Source organism: Salvia hispanica, chromosome 2 (assembly GCF_023119035.1).
Source record: "Salvia hispanica cultivar TCC Black 2014 chromosome 2, UniMelb_Shisp_WGS_1.0, whole genome shotgun sequence".
NCBI classification, from domain to species: Eukaryota; Viridiplantae; Streptophyta; class Magnoliopsida; order Lamiales; family Lamiaceae; genus Salvia; species Salvia hispanica.
In genome coordinates this window covers 26,524,048-26,539,475 of record NC_062966.1, presented here as the reverse complement: position 1 = coordinate 26,539,475, position 15,428 = coordinate 26,524,048, and the positions used below count along the sequence as shown (strand labels likewise).

General features: G+C 33.6%; 1 protein-coding gene across 1 annotated transcript; it reads right to left on the bottom strand.

Annotated features, from left to right (window-relative positions):
- Positions 1 to 6,921: 6,921 nt before the first annotated feature.
- Positions 6,922 to 8,340, bottom strand: LOC125206597 (protein FAR1-RELATED SEQUENCE 5-like). The gene has a single exon (XM_048105841.1). The coding sequence runs from the start codon at positions 8,338 to 8,340 to the stop codon at positions 6,922 to 6,924; it is 1,419 nt and encodes a 472-aa protein (XP_047961798.1).
- Positions 8,341 to 15,428: the final 7,088 nt, after the last annotated feature.

Sequence of the window (15,428 nt, the reverse complement as noted above, 5' to 3'; positions counted from 1 at the left end):
AAGTAAATGACTCTAAAAATGAAGTATATGTTTACTGTTTTGTATTAGTTTAGGATTTAAAACTAAAATTAACTGCTGCATTGTTTGCATATTCAAATGAACTACATATTTTATGTGATGAGGTAATGCAACTGATCTGTTTTCCTATTAACTATAATCTAGTTGTTGTGAAGTATTGAATTCATATAATGAAGTAATAAGTTATGATAATGAAGTATCATATTAAACTATCTGTCATCATATTAAATGAGGTAACAGAGTATTCCAAGTGAACTATCTATAATTGTATATGATATGTTGTAAATTTATTCTCTATTCTCATGTATAGGTGAAAATTCATCTAGAAAGAAGATGAATTCGAAGATTTCTTTGGAAATCCTCTCAAATTACTTAGGCAAGTACTTCATTCATACACTTTATTACTTTATTCATGTTCCCTGTTACAGACTCTAATGAAGTAATAGAACATTATTCTGAAGTAACAGACTCTAACTATGAACTACCTATTTACTGTATTGAAGTAATATAAATGCTATGTTTATACAATAGGGTTTATTACTAAAATGAAGTAATATAACATTATAATGAAGTATCAGACTCTAAAAATGAAGTAATATAAAGTGAAAATCATAATAAATGAGGTAACATAGTATTCCAAGAGAATTATCTATTATTGTGGATGATATGTTGTATATTAATTCTGTGTTTGTTATGTATAGATAAAAATTCCTCTGCAACTAGCAAGAATGCAAGTAGTTCTAAAATCTCTGCTACCAAAAGTAAAAAATTAAATTAAAGCATAGATGAATGAAGTATTGAATTCATATGATTAAGTAAGATCTTGATCTTTATCTAATTTTTAATTTTCAATGTGTTGTGTACTTTTTATATAGCCAAAGGTTCATCTGTAGAGAAATTGGATGCAGCTAAAGGCCTCAAAAATTCTGTTCTGGAAGGTAAAAAGTGAAGTCTAAGCTATTTTTGTTTTGAAATAATAAATTGACATGGTGTAGTTAACTAGTACTATTAATTGTATTTATTAATGATGATGCTGATGCAGGGGACAAGAAATTGAAGGCTATAGAGAAAACCATTACACCCATTGAGAAGCTTCAAGGTTAAATTCCAAAACTTCCATTATGGTTTGATTTAATACAACATGTAATTTAATTCATTCACTAAAATAGTCCACTTTTTTCAGAAATGATGAATATGAACAAAGTATGTGGTGGTAATGACTTTAATGATGAATTGAGGACTAAACATAAGCATGATAAGCCAGCAAATACAGAGAACCAAGGTTAGTTTTAAAATAAATTTTAGTTGCAATGACCTAAATAAGTTAACTGATGAACTAAATAATTTTACTTGCATATGTTAGGCGCAAAGAGAATCAGAGAAACAGAAGGTGCTTTACCTGGTGGGGAACAGAGAGATAAGGATAAGGAAAAGCGAAGAAAGAAGATTGTTAACAAAGTTGCAGAATCGGAAAATACAGAAGGAAATGATGCTAAAAAAGGAAAAGAGAAAGGTAAAAAGTTTGTTCGTAATGATGCTAAAGAAGATGCAAGTAGACCTTCTGTCCAGAGAGTCCTATGTCTTAAGAGAGGACCTAGGAAATTTGTTGAAGCGATTGAATCGCTTAATGGTGATCAAAGAGATGCTGTAGAAGATATTGGGTTTGGAAGTCTTTTGCACTTCAACTTGAACTATATCCCAGCGAAGCTCGCATTTGAGATTCTTGATCATTTTGATCAAGATACATGCGGTGTAGTTTACCAACGTGGTATACTACATATTGGGCATGATGATGTGCGGGCTACCTTGGGGTTGCCAAATGGTAGTTTGAAGTTAGAGCATAATGGACGTCAAAAGAGCAACAAGTTCATAGATGAGATTGCAAAATCTGGAGGTCGAAAGAGGTCTACAATGGGTGCAGATATGCTTATAGAAAAGATGTTAAGTGATGTCAGTGGAGGGGAGAAGTTCAGGAAGATATTCCTGATTTTGGTTGATACAATCTTGATCAACCCTAAGGGAGATGGATACTTGCACACGCAAATTGAAGGGGTAATCCATGACATTGATAATGTCAAGGAATACAACTGGTGTGGCTATGTCATTGATAGCTTACTCAAGGCCTATAATACCTGGGCTGAAAACAAGGACAAACCATTCACTGGCCCAATTTCATTTCTGGTGGTAAGTTTTATATTCAAAATTTTATTAACATTGAATAAATATGTTTTAAATATGAACTTTACTAATGATAGCTTTCATTTTGTAGCCATGTTATATTGATAGGATTGTGCTTCGATCGAGGCCTGTTACCCGAACATTCCCAACCATTAAGGGCTGGACAAGCACGTTAATCCACCAACGCCAGAAAATGGAGCTTGAGCCCGGGCCATTCGGCAGAGGCATTAAGGAGCCAATCTTTGATCCCCGAACAAGCTACCTGTCTGAAGACGTTGTCAAGGTCAATATTGCGTCCTCCTCTGCGGCAAAGCCCAATGATATCTCTAAGGCAACCCAACGTAGAACTACAGTTATCACACTTATGGGAAAGGCTGCTGATGTCCTTGGTGAACTGATGACGGAGTTGAAAGATGGTGCAGATGAGATAAAGAATGATGGGTGCTCTAAAGTTGCAGCCAAATGCACAATGAAGATGATGGGGTTGAATGAGATGGAGCCGGAAGAAGATGCCAATGATGTACAGTCCATGTCTCAAGCAATGGAAGAAGATGACCTCGACAATCCCGAGTTTATTGAGGCTGTAGAAAAAGTAATGAGGGTGGTTGAACAAAGAAAGAAATGGCAAACAGAAGGGCCATCGTTTGATCTAGGATTAGAGATTCATGGAAGAAACGTAAGTTGATGATGGGTTGTGTCGTGATGTTGTGCTTGGAATTTTATGTTATTGTGATGTAATTTATAAAACACATTAGTATGGCATGTATTTGGGATGAACTAAACCTTTTTGTTGTATTATATGGTTTTTGTAACTAACTGACTTCCTCCATAATGGGGTTTTAAAATGAAGAATACTTGTTCATTGGGTTTTGTTTGTATACCTGTTTATTATATACAGGTTGATACTACACCAACAAGGGACATAGATCCCGGAAGCTACATCTTTAAGGCTGTGCAATTCATGCCTGTCCAAGATTTGGACAAGGTAAGAAGCTGTTCTTGGCTCTTATTGATTCTGCATGAAGTAATATTTAGTTGTGATGAAGTAAACATCTCATTGAATGAACTATCTAATTATATAATACTACTGGCAGAATATTCCACCATCAATCTTCAATGTTGATGCTGGACTTAAGGGAAACTTAGAAGCTAATCTAGTGGCAGAGGTAATATTACAATAGCTAGAAGTATGCCTCCTATATGATGAAGTAAATTGTCATTGAAATGAATCATTTTTTGAATGGACGTATTGCAACTATCAGGATTTTAATACACCGTGTGTAGTTCAACATGGAGCAAATATGAGATCGTATACAGATGATGAGCTAAAAGATGATGGAGCAAAGGTATAAATTTATTATGGATGAAGTAAAAATCTCACTGAATGAACTATTTAATTATATAATTATTCATTCTGGATGAACTAATATTTAGTTGTGATGAAGTAAACATCTAAATGAATGAACTATCTGATTATGTAATACTAATGGCAGAATATTCCACCATCAATCTTCAATCTTGATGCTGGACTTAGAGGAAACTTAGAAGCTAATCTAGTGGCAGAGGTAATACTACAATAGTTAGAAGTATGCCTCCTATATGATGAAGTAAATTTTCCTTGAATGAATCATTTTTTGAATGGACGTATTGCAACTACCAGGATTTTAATACGTCGTGTGTAGTTCAACATGGAGCAAATATGAGATCGCATACAGATAATGAGCCAAAAGATGGAGCAAAGGTATAAATTTATTCTGGATGAAGTAACACTTAGTTGTGATTAAGTAAAAATCTCACTGAATGAACTCTCTAGTTATATAATTATCCATTCTGCATGAAGTAATATTTAGTTGTGATGAAGTAAACATCTTACTGAATGAACTATGTGATTATATAATACTACTTGCAGCAGAATATTCCACCATCAATCTTCAATGTTGATGTTGGACTAAGGGGAAACTTAGAAGCTAATCTAGTGGCAGAGGTAATATTACAATAGCTAGTAGTATGCCTCCTATATGAAGAAGTAAATTGTCCTTGAAATGAAACATTTTTTGAATGGACGTATTGCCACTACCAGGATTTTAATACACCGTGTGTAGTTCAACATGGAGCAAATATGAGATTGCATACAGATAATGGAGCAAAGGTATAAATTTATTTTGGATGAAGTAATATTTGGTTGTGATGAAGTAAACATATCTCTGAATGAACTATCTAATAATATAATACTTCATTATTAATATGATACACTACATCATGGAAAAACTTATATCTATATTTTGGTGAATAGAATGTTAATGTCGCTGCGGAAATACAATCAGTTATTGATGCTTACAAGGATATAGACATTGATGATGATTTCATGGATAGTGGTCCTCTAGTTGGTAAGCCGGTGGGGACTGAGATCATTGTTTACAATGCTAACAAGGTAATCCTGTACAAATTAAGAATCTAATAATATATACTCTGAAGTTTGTCTTGTGGTTAATAAATAATGTGTTACAAGTGATTTATTTATTGCAAACAATAGATCAAAACTTTGAAGGGTCGAATGGAGGTACGTACTAGAGCAGAGAAAACTGTTTCTCATGCATTGCGATCTCCATTCGCTGACAGACCAGTTAAGATTACAAACAAGCTCAGTAAAGATGAGAAAGAATCATATTACTGGATTCTTGTAACACATGAAAGAGATGGGTATGATTTCTAATATTGTTTTCTAATAGTATATCACACTATTAACATATCCAACAATAGAATGTGAAATTCTAACATGTATTACACAATGTGCAGATTTGTACTTGTTTATGACGACGATGTTGTGAAAGTTACAAAGATGGAAATGTGTTCTTTGATACCTCGGCAATTGATTGTTGTTGGCGTTATAGATGCATGGGCTTCCTACCTCAACAACATGGAAGAAATCCGATCACCATACTCATCAAGGCGGCTATTCTTCACCACTTATCCATGTGTAAGTACAAATTATTGAAATATAATAAGATTGTATGTTGTGAAGATCCTAACTACATTAATATTAATATGCAGTTGTACACCATTGTGACAAAGCCTCAATCCATGGATGTCAACACAGTTATTGCAAACTTCTGTAACAACTTGGACAGAGAGGTGAAGGAAATTCCATATTTCAAATGGAAAGATGTGAACACGGTACAAGCATCATTACTTCATTAGTACTTCATTTCTACACTATATTACTTCATTCATACATTTTATTACTTCATTCATTTTTCATGTTACTTCATTTTCAGATTGTGCAGTACTTCATTTGTATACTTTATTACTTCATTCATATTGCTTGTTACTTCATTCAATAGGTCTTCTTCCCCATATGTTCAAATCAGCATTATTATGTTGTTTGTTTTTGCTTCAAGAGAAATGCTATTGCTATAATAGACAATTCTGCAAACGGGGATGACAACGACCTCACAATTAATTATGGTCATATTCCAGAAACATTGGTTCGTATTCTTCTCTTATGATTGAATTTTATAGCACATACATATGAATACACACAACTACAAATGCCATGTATTTGTTTTGTACATGCAGAGATCATATTTTTGTCACTTCCTCACAAAGAATGGTCTCCACGCATATTGCAAGATCGTTTCCAACGCCAAAATGGAGAGATTGAAAATGCCATGGAGGACAGTTGATAACGTTGAAGACTGTGGAGTATTTCTGATGCGGCATATGGAAACGTACAAGGGTGAGCGTGAAGGTTGCTGGAATTGCGGCTTGAAGAAATCAAGCTCAGGTGTGCTTCAAAGCTTGAGGGCAAAATATTGTTCGGCACTGCTGTTAGCTGAAAACAGCCACGAAAGCTTCAACAACAAAATTGTTACATCAGCGTATTATGAAGAGGAAAGCAAACACATTGAAATTGATGTTGAGAAAATGATTGCTTCATATTTAAAGAAGAATTAATGAATCAAATTTTGTATTTGACATACATCTGTTATGAGCAATTTTGAATAAAATACCACACTTTGTAATGTTGTTCATTATTAGCCTATAATACTGCATTGGGTAACCGATTTAGTTCATTTCAGAAATCTTAGTTCATTTCAAAGATCTATCGACAAATGGAAAATATAAAGTAAGATTAATAATCTACTCGTACTATATATTTTGTCTGTTCTATTTAAGATTAATAAGACATTATAAAAAAAATTCAGTCTATTCTCTTTAAGCTTGCAAAAGGTCTAAACAAGTTCAAATTCAAAAATGTAAATGAAGTAAGAAACTACATGATTGAAGTACAGAAGTAAGAAACAACCCTCAACATTGGTTTTTCCTCTTTAAATGTTGTTCAGTGTTAGCCTGAAACACTGCATTGGGTACCATATTTAGTTCATTTCTGAGATCTATTGATAAGTGATTGACAAATGTAAAATATATCAAAGTAAGATTAAGATAAACGTCATAATAAAGAAAAAATAAGCCATTATAAAAACACTTCAGTCTATTCTATTTAAGCTTGCAAAAGTTTAAACAAATTCAAATTCAATATGTAAATGAAGAAACTATAAGACTGAAGTACAGATTTAAAGGAATGAAGAACAGAAATATGCGAGTGAAGTAATAAATTTTGGAACAGAACTATTGGAACAAAACAACCAGCTTCAACATTGGTTTCTACTCTTTTTCTTGTTCTTCTCCTCCTAAAACCAGAGTGAACTATTTCTTTCCAAATCCTCACTGCCTCTGTTTTGTCTTCTCATTCACCTTTTTGCAATTCCTCGAATCATGGTGTCCTATCACATGACAGTTTCCACACTTTCGGCCTGGTTTCTTTGCTAACTTGATTCCTGCCTCCTTCTTTGATTTCCTCCTACTTCCACTTCCCTTTGTACTGACAACATTAGGAGGATGAACTTCAATAAAGTTTGGTACTCGTGAGCCATAGAAGTTTTCAATCAATGCTCTCTTCTCTATTGAAGACAGAACAACACCTTCTCCAAGAAGCTGCTTCTTACCTTCTTCAATAATTGCAGTAAATGCATTGATTTGGTCAATGTTCCCTTCAATACTTTGTGCTATTTCAAAGAATAATGCATACATGTTTTTAAATGCAATCTTCTTCTCGTCTACAGCAGAGAATACTTCATGATCATCACAAAAACCTCCATGTATTGGCTTCACAAACTGTGACTTCAACCATCTCCATCCACGCAACTTCTCGGGTATCAACTTAACAAACTTATATTTCAACACACAAAATATATGGCTGCACGATAGACCAAGTCTCTCAAACTTTTTACATCCACACAAATAGGTGTCATCACCAATGGAGTAAGTCACTGTCCATGAGTTTGAATCCTTGTCATTTATGTTATATACTTCATTCTCTCTATTGGTAGACACTCCTAGAGTTGCACAAGACAAAGAGAAACATGCATAAACTATCTCCTTTTGAATTGCATTAAAAGCACTGCCACTATATATTGTTGATGCATGTTTCTCAATTTCCAATTCTGTTTGCAAAATAGGCACTTTTGTTGAATCATAGTATTCAAGCTTTGCACTATTACTTCTTTGAGCCTCCAAAGCATGGTTATAGTTCATATAAAATAGCATAAGGTTAGCCCGACACTTTGAGTACCTTTTAAAAAAGCTATTCTGTGATTCGGACAAAGATGTTGTCTTTATCAACGAGCTCATCGGAAAATCACGGAAAAAGGCAGGAACCCAAAACTTTCTGGATGCAAACATTGACAAAAACCAGTCATTATTGGCCAGCCCATATCTTTCCATTATAGCATGCCAAGATTCTTCAAATGCATCAGGCTCTATCAACTCCGACCAAACACATGCATTCAATTCCTTCTTTAGTTCTTCACTACCAAGCATGTTCTTTGGCAATTTGTCAGCAACTTTATTCATTATATGCCACATGCACCACCTGTGTCTTGTATTAAGAAGAACCTCTGCAATAGCAACTTTCATTCCTAAGTCTTGGTCGGTTACGATTAGCTTCGGAGCCACACCCATACATTTCACAAATTGTTTAAATAACCATGAAAAGGAGTCGGCATTTTCCTTGGACAAAAGGCCAGCAGCAAATGTCACAGGGCGACCATGATTATCCTTGCCCGTAAAAGGAGCAAATATCATGCAGTACCTACATGTTAAAATCACTATAAGACATGCAGAATATACTTTAATCACAAACACTTCACTTTAATCACGAAATACTTCATTCTAAGCATGTTTTACTTCACTGAAATGGAAAAACAAAGCACTTTAAGCATGGATCACAAACACTTCACTCTAACTCTATAATACTTCAGTCTAAGCATATTTTACTTCACTAAAATGATAAAATAGTGCACATAAGCATGGATCACAAACACTTCACTCTAATCAAGGAATACTTCACTCTAAGCACATTTTACTTCACTGAAACGAAAAATCAGAGCAATATAAGTATACTCAATACACTTCACTGTAAGCATATTGTAATTCACTAAATGCTCAATATACTTCATTGTAAGCTTATTGTAGTTCACTAAATGCTTAATATACTTCACTGAATTGAAAAACAACACAATATATATCATTATACGCTCAATATACTTCATTGAATTGAAAGATAGTAAACTATGAGGCATATGAATATAATTAGTGTGCACGTACCTATTTGTTGAGTATGTCGTATCAAAAGAAACAATATCACCATACAAATGATAATTTCTCTTGGCAGTTGGATCACACCAAAACAAACGTGTCAGTCTATCCTTTGAGTTGACCTCAAATTCATAGGTAAATGCTGCACAAAGTTCCTTCTTCCTGCGCATCTCATTTAATAGCATTTGTGCATCAGCTCCTTCCACGTATGCCTTTGTACAGTCAGCTTGTGCATGTATACGAGAAACGCCACGTCCACTTGTTTACCTATTTATGAGAATAAATAATATAATATAATGGTTTATTATTGAAATATAATAAACAAGTCTAAGGCTTTTTACTAAGAAGGTCAAGTAGGAAAATTCGATGAATCTCCTCATGAGTTTTCCAGTAGGGGACTTGGCCAGATCTAGTAAGAAGAAAAACGTATTCACAACCTAGATAGACTTTGGCTACCTATTGGTACGGTTGCGGTGTTTGTGATAATTCTCTCTTACCTAAGAAGAGATTAGTAACACCGGTGTGGTAAAGCACTGAAAGGATCTAATCCGAAATGTATTCTTTATTGCTATCTACTGAAAGAATATATTTCAGAAAGTTTAGTATTTTCTAGTCTATGATATTAATATCAATATTGTTTATTCAATCAAACGCCACTTTGACTTATCAATATGTGAGAGTTTGTACGTAACTCAAGTTCATGATATCTTGGGTGGTAGTAATTGAATAACATGAAGGTATTGGAATATTATTTCATAGATTTCGCGTGCCCAGTGTGGTATGATTAAATCCCTAAAAGGGTGATCCCCAATGAGGTGTTTGAAAGAGGAATTTATTATTCAGAAATCTGCGCAGTTGGAATTTATTCCACGAATAATAAATAAAGTTTCAAACTAGAAAAACTCTTTGGAGAATTAATTTAATTCTAGTCACATAGCAGACAAAAGAATTAAATTGACGGATCAAGATAATCTTAAACGCGGGAAATATTATAAAATAAAATGGACCCAAGTTATTTGTAATTTGGTGATTTAAGTGGGAGTGCAATATTATTCTTTAGTGGAATAAAATAATATTCCATTGATAATATATTAAATCATGGGTCATTTGATTTAATTAGTAATTTATCTAATGGGTGAGCCCAACACTTAAGTCATTCCATGGATCCCCTTACTAGCCCAATAAGGTCCACTATAAATAATGAATGAAAGGGAAACCCTAGCACACAATCCAAGGCACCTCAAACCCTAACCCTAGGAGGCAAAATCGGCGCCTCCCTCTTCTCTCTCACTTGTCTCGATTTTCGTGCCTAGCACGTGGGAGAATTAGGGTTTTGATTATTGTTCTTGATCTATCCTAATTCATAGGATTAGATCTAGACGATTTGGTGTTTGTATTGGGTTTCCCTAGATCCATTCAAAGTTATTTAATTGATAATCTAAGATCCGCCCACACGGATGGAGAATCAAGGACAAGGGAATAGTACGGAAGATTCGTGGTCGATAAACCAAGGATCTTCGGGTGGTGCAACTAGCAACGTCAATCCAATGATGGATTATGAGGTAACAATCGAATCTACATCGAATATGCATGATTATGTGTTTATTTGATGTTAAATCTATAGATCTATGTTTATTGCATGAAATTGGAGTCTAATGCATAATCACCTAAATAGATCCGTCTAGGACCTGTTTGGTTTCCGTGTCTTCCGCTGCGGTAGTCCCAACAATTACTGCATACTTAAATTTTATTAAAAAATAATTATTTTAATTATTTTAACTTTATTTGTTAGATTTAATTTTAATATACTAATTTTATTATTTGGATTTAAACATTATTTAAATTAATTATTTTAATTTTGTAATATCTTATTTTATCGTGTAATATCAAATTTTAATTATATAATATCATATGTCGGTCGTTATCGTATAGCGTTTATATTGTGTAGTAACTTACTATCATTAAAAGATGACCGAATATTTTTTTGGATGACACGAAATCCGCACGAATCCGACACGAATCTGTTTGGGTTGAACCCGATAAGAACACGATGATTTGGGTTGGGTTGGGTTGGGACCCGATAAGATTGGGTCGATATTGGGTTGACCCGATAGCGACCCAATCCGCACGATTTGCCAGCCCTACTAAAGTGGCGCCCTATCTCTCCATCCTCTTCTTCTCTCGACTGCTACAATCTCATTTTGCTTCCCTCTTAAATCGTCGTCGCCGCTCCACGGTCGTGCTTCGCCAACTTGTCCTCGAGCTTCGCGCCTGCCTGCCGACCTCAGCCCACCACCCGTCGCCCGCTGTTCTTGTCTCTCAAATCGACCATGTTGCTCCACCGTCATGCCTCGCCAGTTCGACTGCGAGCTTCACGCCTCCTGCAGACCTCGGCCAGCTGCCCGCCGCCGCCCACCGCTCTCTCTTCTTCTCTCTCAACTCGGAGCCGCCACGACCACAGCCGCCTCACCGCTCCACTGCTTCTTCCGCCGTGTCTCGCTACTCCACCGCCGTGCTTCACAGTTCACTCGCCAGCTTTACGCCGTCTGCTTCACGCCGCCGGATCGGACCGTCACCGCCCAACAACCTCAGCCTACTGCCCTCGTCATCCATTGGTGGAGGCTTTGAGCTGTCGCTAACTGCAATCAAAAAATCAGATAATTAGTCCACTAAAATGCAGATTCAATTAATGGTGTGAGTATATATAACTGTTTAATCTTATTTGAGAAGTCACTATTGCTCAATAAGAGCTGTCTTTTTTCTATCTAATGGTTGCCATTTCTCAAAATGACCAAAAAAGTAAAAAAAAAATAGTTTCACATTTTTCCTCCAAAAAGAATAAATTTATATTCTCATCAAACTGTCACTTTAAATTGGTAAGATTATCTTTACTCTCCTTTTATATGATTTTAGTTATATTCGAACTCTATTTCAGTTATGGAGTAATTACTAGTTACTCCCTCCGTCCCGCTTAAGATGACACGTTTTCCTTTTTAGTTTGTCCCAACCAAGATGACACATTTCCTTTTTTAGTAACTTTCTCTTCTCCAATTAATACACTCAACCACTTTTTCTCAATTCTATTAAAATATCCATCTTTCTTCATCTTTCTACTTTAATACCTACACTCACCTTCTCTCTCTCCAATTAAACACTTTAACCAATAACTCCTAAAATCCCGTGCAGCCGGCTAAGCAATGTGTCATCTTAGCCGGGACGGAGGGAGTAGTACTTAGTACTAATAATTTGCACTCTTTTTTTTCTGTGGTAGGTTTTTTAGTTTTGTAATTATTTGAACTCCTATTTTCTTTTCTAGATTTTGATTTCTATTTTTAATTTCTTTGATTTTTATAATATACTTTATTACTTTTGTTTATCATTTTTTATAGTATTATATTATATTATATGCTTTGGAATATTATTTTTATCATTTTATATATTATTATGTTTAGTACAACTTGTACCTTCATACAAAAAAAATTATTTCCATTTTAATTATTTTATTTATATCGTAATTATTTGTTGTACAATTCCGTACCCCCCAAACTAAAAATCTTGGATCCGCCACTGCTATCCCCTACCAATATATGTATATTATTTGTGAAATTAAAAGTTGGAAATAAAAAATAAAAAATCAGCAGTTTTAAAAATATATATGGCATAATACAAGAGAACTTTCAAATAAAAAAGTATTTTGCCCAATTTTTACTGTGTAGAAAAAGGAACAATTTATTTATCTTCATATCATTTTGATAGTTTACAATAAAACGAATAAAAAAACTTATCTGCATTAATATACTATGAATGATTGTTCTATCTTTGTTAAAAATTTTAATAACGGTGAATCTTTTTAATAACATTGAAAATTTTCAATTAAATATTTTAAAAATATATAAATAACTAAGGAAAATTATAATAGTATAATCTTCCTCTTATAATTGTTAATGGGGTCAAATTAGTCATAAAATATGTAATTAATGATGCTATCAATTAAAAATAGTTTGATCTTATCCTATTCAAATTTGAGAGGGCACTTTGTACTTACAATTTTCGTTAATTTATCTTTATTTTTTTTTAAATGTCTACATAAATGATGGGTTTCGGGTTGCATTGAAAATCAAGATTTTGGTTGCAATTGCTTGAAGAAAAGGGAAAGGAAATTTTGAAACAATGGTTCACATGGGAGATAATTATTACACTCAACTTAGTAGTCATTAATATAAATTCAAGATAACCTCCATATTGGAATTATCTGGAATGCACTCTGACAAAATTTGTGAGTCACAACTGGACAACATTATAAATCCATAATAACATGGTTAATTTCAGGATCCTTTAATATTATTCGTGTTCATTGAAATAAGGTACAATATATATAATATTCGGCATCATATATTATATCATATGACGAGTGTAGTGCATCATCATCTCTATTTAAAAGACATTATTAATAGTCCTAAAATGCTCCTATTTAACTTAATTTGTTCAAGGATCATTCTAAAATTATAGGTTGGGCTTAGCTCGAATTTAGTGATATGACTCATATTTCACTCTCTTTTATAATTTATATTTATTAATTTTTATTATACAATATACATATAAATCATATTTCACTTAACTTTTTTCATCATTTTTTCTTTAATTTCTTCAAACAAAGACGAGTCAATTAAGATAATTATTACTATTTATTGACTATAACATACTTACATATAAAAATACGAATTATCTTTTACTGACTTTTTTCATCAATTATTTTTTAAACCAAGATGTCAATTAAGATAATTAATCGTACGTTTAATTAAATTTAAGAATAAATTTGTAGAAGAGTAAGAATGTACTCGATCGACAGTATTGAGAGTGGACCAAATCCTACCTTCTAGTCACATGTTTTATCACTTTTCTCCTAACTCTATTCTCATTTGGCAATGAATTAAAACCCACGCCTTCAAATCCAATCATACAATACCTAATCTCTCCATATACTTTTTACTTTTTAAGTAATAAAGTTATAGGCGTAATTAAGAGTTAAAAGAATTACTTGGAAATTCAATGGCTGTTTGGGGAACCTAATTTTCATTCATATTAAAATTATAAAATTAATACTCCGTGTTTAAAAATGAGGATGATATTTTCATAACTTTTTCCACTTATACAGTTTAATTCGTGTCAAATAAAACTTTTATTGGTAAATTAGGATATAAATATTATTAATGATTAAACTATATAAATAATTCTTTTTTTATAAATTTCAAAAAAATTAAATTAGTAGTAACATAAAGTAAAGGGACACACAATGGTTAACCTTAAATTTGTTTATATCTCAAAAAATTTGTTTAGAGCAATCACAATAGATGCCCTTCCGCCATGTTACTATTCTCTCTTTCTTTCTTTTTTTGCGTTGGGCCACAACTCACACAATGGATGCCATCTACCCCCGTATGTCACATCAATATAATTGACACTTTTATTCAAAATTTTGAATAATAAATGTATAAGTAATTGTATTATTACAATGAAATTCATAATTTCAATAATAAATGCATAATTAATAAGATATTGTTACAAATTTAATTATAATTAATAATATTAATAATTTATTAATTGAAATTTAAAAAATATAAATGCAATTAATAGTAGTAATAATTGAAAGTAAACAAATATAAATACACAAAACCACCCCCATCTCCCACCGCGCTGCACTGAGCTACTTAGCAGTAGATTCTCTCCCTCACATCCCCCCCGGCCTCAAGCGTCCCCTGCCTTACGCCGTTGTGCTGTGGATGTTCTTACTATTGATATTGACCTAATAAATAAAAATGAAAAAAAAAAAAAAAAATGCGTCGAATACTATACTCCGAACCAATGCTAGTAGCCTTTTATCAATTGAAATAATCCAGCTGCTTTATTTTAGTATTTTTGTACAAAAAATCGTTTTAATTAAAAGTATGTATAATCCAATAATGTACTGTAAAGGTGATTTGTTTTGCTAGCTTAAATTGAAATCTATAAATGGTCAGACTTTTGATTTTTGAGTGAATTATTACTTCTATAGAAGTTTATTGCAAAAGAAAAGTTATTCATTTGGCCATAGCATAATACAAAAAGTATTAAAAAAGTCGACAGTAATAAGATAAGTAAGTAATTAGAGTATGTTGGCTTAGTTGAGATACCGAGAGTGGGGACAAAATTGATTTGGAAGAATTCTAGTTGTCCCTTTTAGCAACTGAGAGTGGCCATCTCTGTCCTATATATAGTGCAAGAAGGAGAACATTGACAAATAGAGGGAAATGGGTTACGGGTTACTTGTTTGTGTGTGTGTTTGTTTTTGTGTTGTGTTGAGTCCTAATTACTTGGTTTGTGGTGGCGATGAAAATGGTGTGGGTGTTGAAGCTCTTATGAGGCGGGTGTTGGATGATGATGTTGATGGTCATGCACGGATAATGAATTCGACTTTGGTCGATAGTAAGCATGACATGGGGAATGGTGGCCATGCTGGTGGTGGTGGAGGTGGTGGAGGTGGAGACGGTGGTGGCGGTGGCGGTGGAGGAGGAGGAGGAGGTGGCGTACTGGTAGTT

Excerpts from the sequence above, each read along its gene's own strand:
- LOC125206597 (XM_048105841.1), bottom strand. The coding sequence starts at position 8,340 with ATGATATTTGCTCCTTTTACGGGCAAGGATAATCATGGTCGCCCTGTG.